Here is a 1,484-nt window from a genome sequence, read left to right on the forward strand (position 1 = left end):
CGTTAATCCATTCGACGTGTTTGTCAAATGGTCAGACGGAGAATTAATGTAATCGTGTGAATCTAAATAAGGAAAAACTCAGGTTTTATCTAACAAAGGAGTCCTATGCGGCTTTCCAATTAAACACCCATAAAAAAATTGATTGATCTGGGTGATTTTCGGCAACCCTTCAACCATTCTTTTGTCATTTATTTCTTTAACGAGTGAAAATTCAGGTGTTCATACCTTGCATGTTAGAGCCAACCACCGTTACTGGTATTCGTCATTAAACACACTTGATCTGCAAGCTTCAACTTTGCTACATACAATCTGTTGGATTGTCTAGTCACCATAATAATCAGGCTCCTAGCCCTGTCATATATCTTCATCACACTGTCCTCTATGACAATTTTATTTCCACTCTCATCATCCAGTTGTCCCAAACTTAAAATATTGCTTTTCAGTTTAGGTATGTAATAGACTTGCGATAAGATCAAGTGCTCATCGGTTTTGCATTTAAAGAGCACTATTCCTCGACCACAAATGTCTATTACGGAGTTATCACCGTAGCATACCTTTCCAATAATAGATGTGTCGAGCTCACGAAACACCCTCCTTTCTCCTGACATGTGGTTGTTTGCTCCAGTATCTAGGAACCAGGAATTTTCAACTCCAATATTGGCTGATGGCGGCACTATAGTTTCATTCAACATCACAAAATCAGGCTCTTTGTCATATGTAGTTTTAGTTTCACACGCCTCTATCATCAGCAATGAAGACTCCTCATCCTTTTGCATCTCTATCAAGTTGAGTTGTTCGTCTTTTGTGGAACACTCTGATTCGAAGTGTCCCATTTGCTGACACCTGTAATGTTTATATTTACTTTTGTCAAATTTCTTCTTTTGAGTTTGTGACTCTCCTTCATCTCCTTAATGCCAGTCACTTCATCTCCTTGAGGAGAACAGTTTCATCTTTTTCTCCAAACCCTTGCAACCTTTCTTCATGTGCCTTGAGTGATCCAATAATCTCATCAACGGATTTCATTTTGAGATCACTGAACTCCTCAATCGTTGAAGTGATTTTAAGAAACTTTACAGAGGTGGATCATAGAAGTTTCTTAACTACTTGGATATGATCCACAGTATTTCCGAGGCCTCTCAATTTGTTGACAATAATGGTGAGTTTTCCATAATACTCATCAATACTTTCTGAATCACCCATCCTCAACGCTTCAAACTCCTGCCAAAGAGTCTGCGTTCTAACTTCTTTCACTTTTTCTGCACCTAGATTCATATTCTTCATCATGATCCAGGCTTCCTTGGCCGTTTTCTTGGCACCCGACTATAGCAACGTATCTTCTCCAATACTTTGATAAATAGCTGCTAAAGTCATCTTATCTTTGCAGTTATCTACTGTTTCGGGTGACTCAATTGCCTCCCAAATACCTTGTGCAATCATAAATACCTCCATCTTAATCGCCCAAGTTGCATAGTTGCATTTTGTCA

At 38.7% G+C, this 1,484-nt stretch overlaps 1 protein-coding gene across 1 annotated transcript; it reads right to left on the bottom strand.

The window, feature by feature from the left end:
- Window positions 1-233: 233 nt before the first annotated feature.
- Window positions 234-1,284, bottom strand: LOC111432622. Its single transcript, XM_023069564.1, has 3 exons — window positions 1,105-1,284; window positions 923-1,038; window positions 234-843 (listed from the first exon to the last, which is right to left on the bottom strand). The coding sequence occupies exons 1-3, from the start codon at window positions 1,282-1,284 to the stop codon at window positions 234-236; spliced, it is 906 nt and encodes a 301-aa protein (XP_022925332.1).
- Window positions 1,285-1,484: the final 200 nt, after the last annotated feature.

Source organism: Cucurbita moschata, unplaced genomic scaffold (assembly GCF_002738365.1).
Source record: "Cucurbita moschata cultivar Rifu unplaced genomic scaffold, Cmos_1.0 Cmo_Scf00039, whole genome shotgun sequence".
Taxonomy (NCBI): domain Eukaryota; kingdom Viridiplantae; phylum Streptophyta; class Magnoliopsida; order Cucurbitales; family Cucurbitaceae; genus Cucurbita; species Cucurbita moschata.

What these genes read in the sequence shown, in the direction of transcription:
- LOC111432622 (XM_023069564.1), bottom strand. Translation starts at nt 1,284, where the DNA reads ATGATGAAGAATATGAATCTAGGTGCAGAAAAAGTGAAAGAAGTTAGA. An exon ending in ATACTGTGGATCATATCCAA is followed by an intron (nt 1,039 to 1,104) that starts GTAGTTAAGAAA and finishes ACGATTGAGGAG; the next exon opens with TTCAGTGATCTCAAAATGAA. An exon ending in GTTCTCCTCAAGGAGATGAA is followed by an intron (nt 844 to 922) that starts GTGACTGGCATT and finishes TAAACATTACAG; the next exon opens with GTGTCAGCAAATGGGACACT.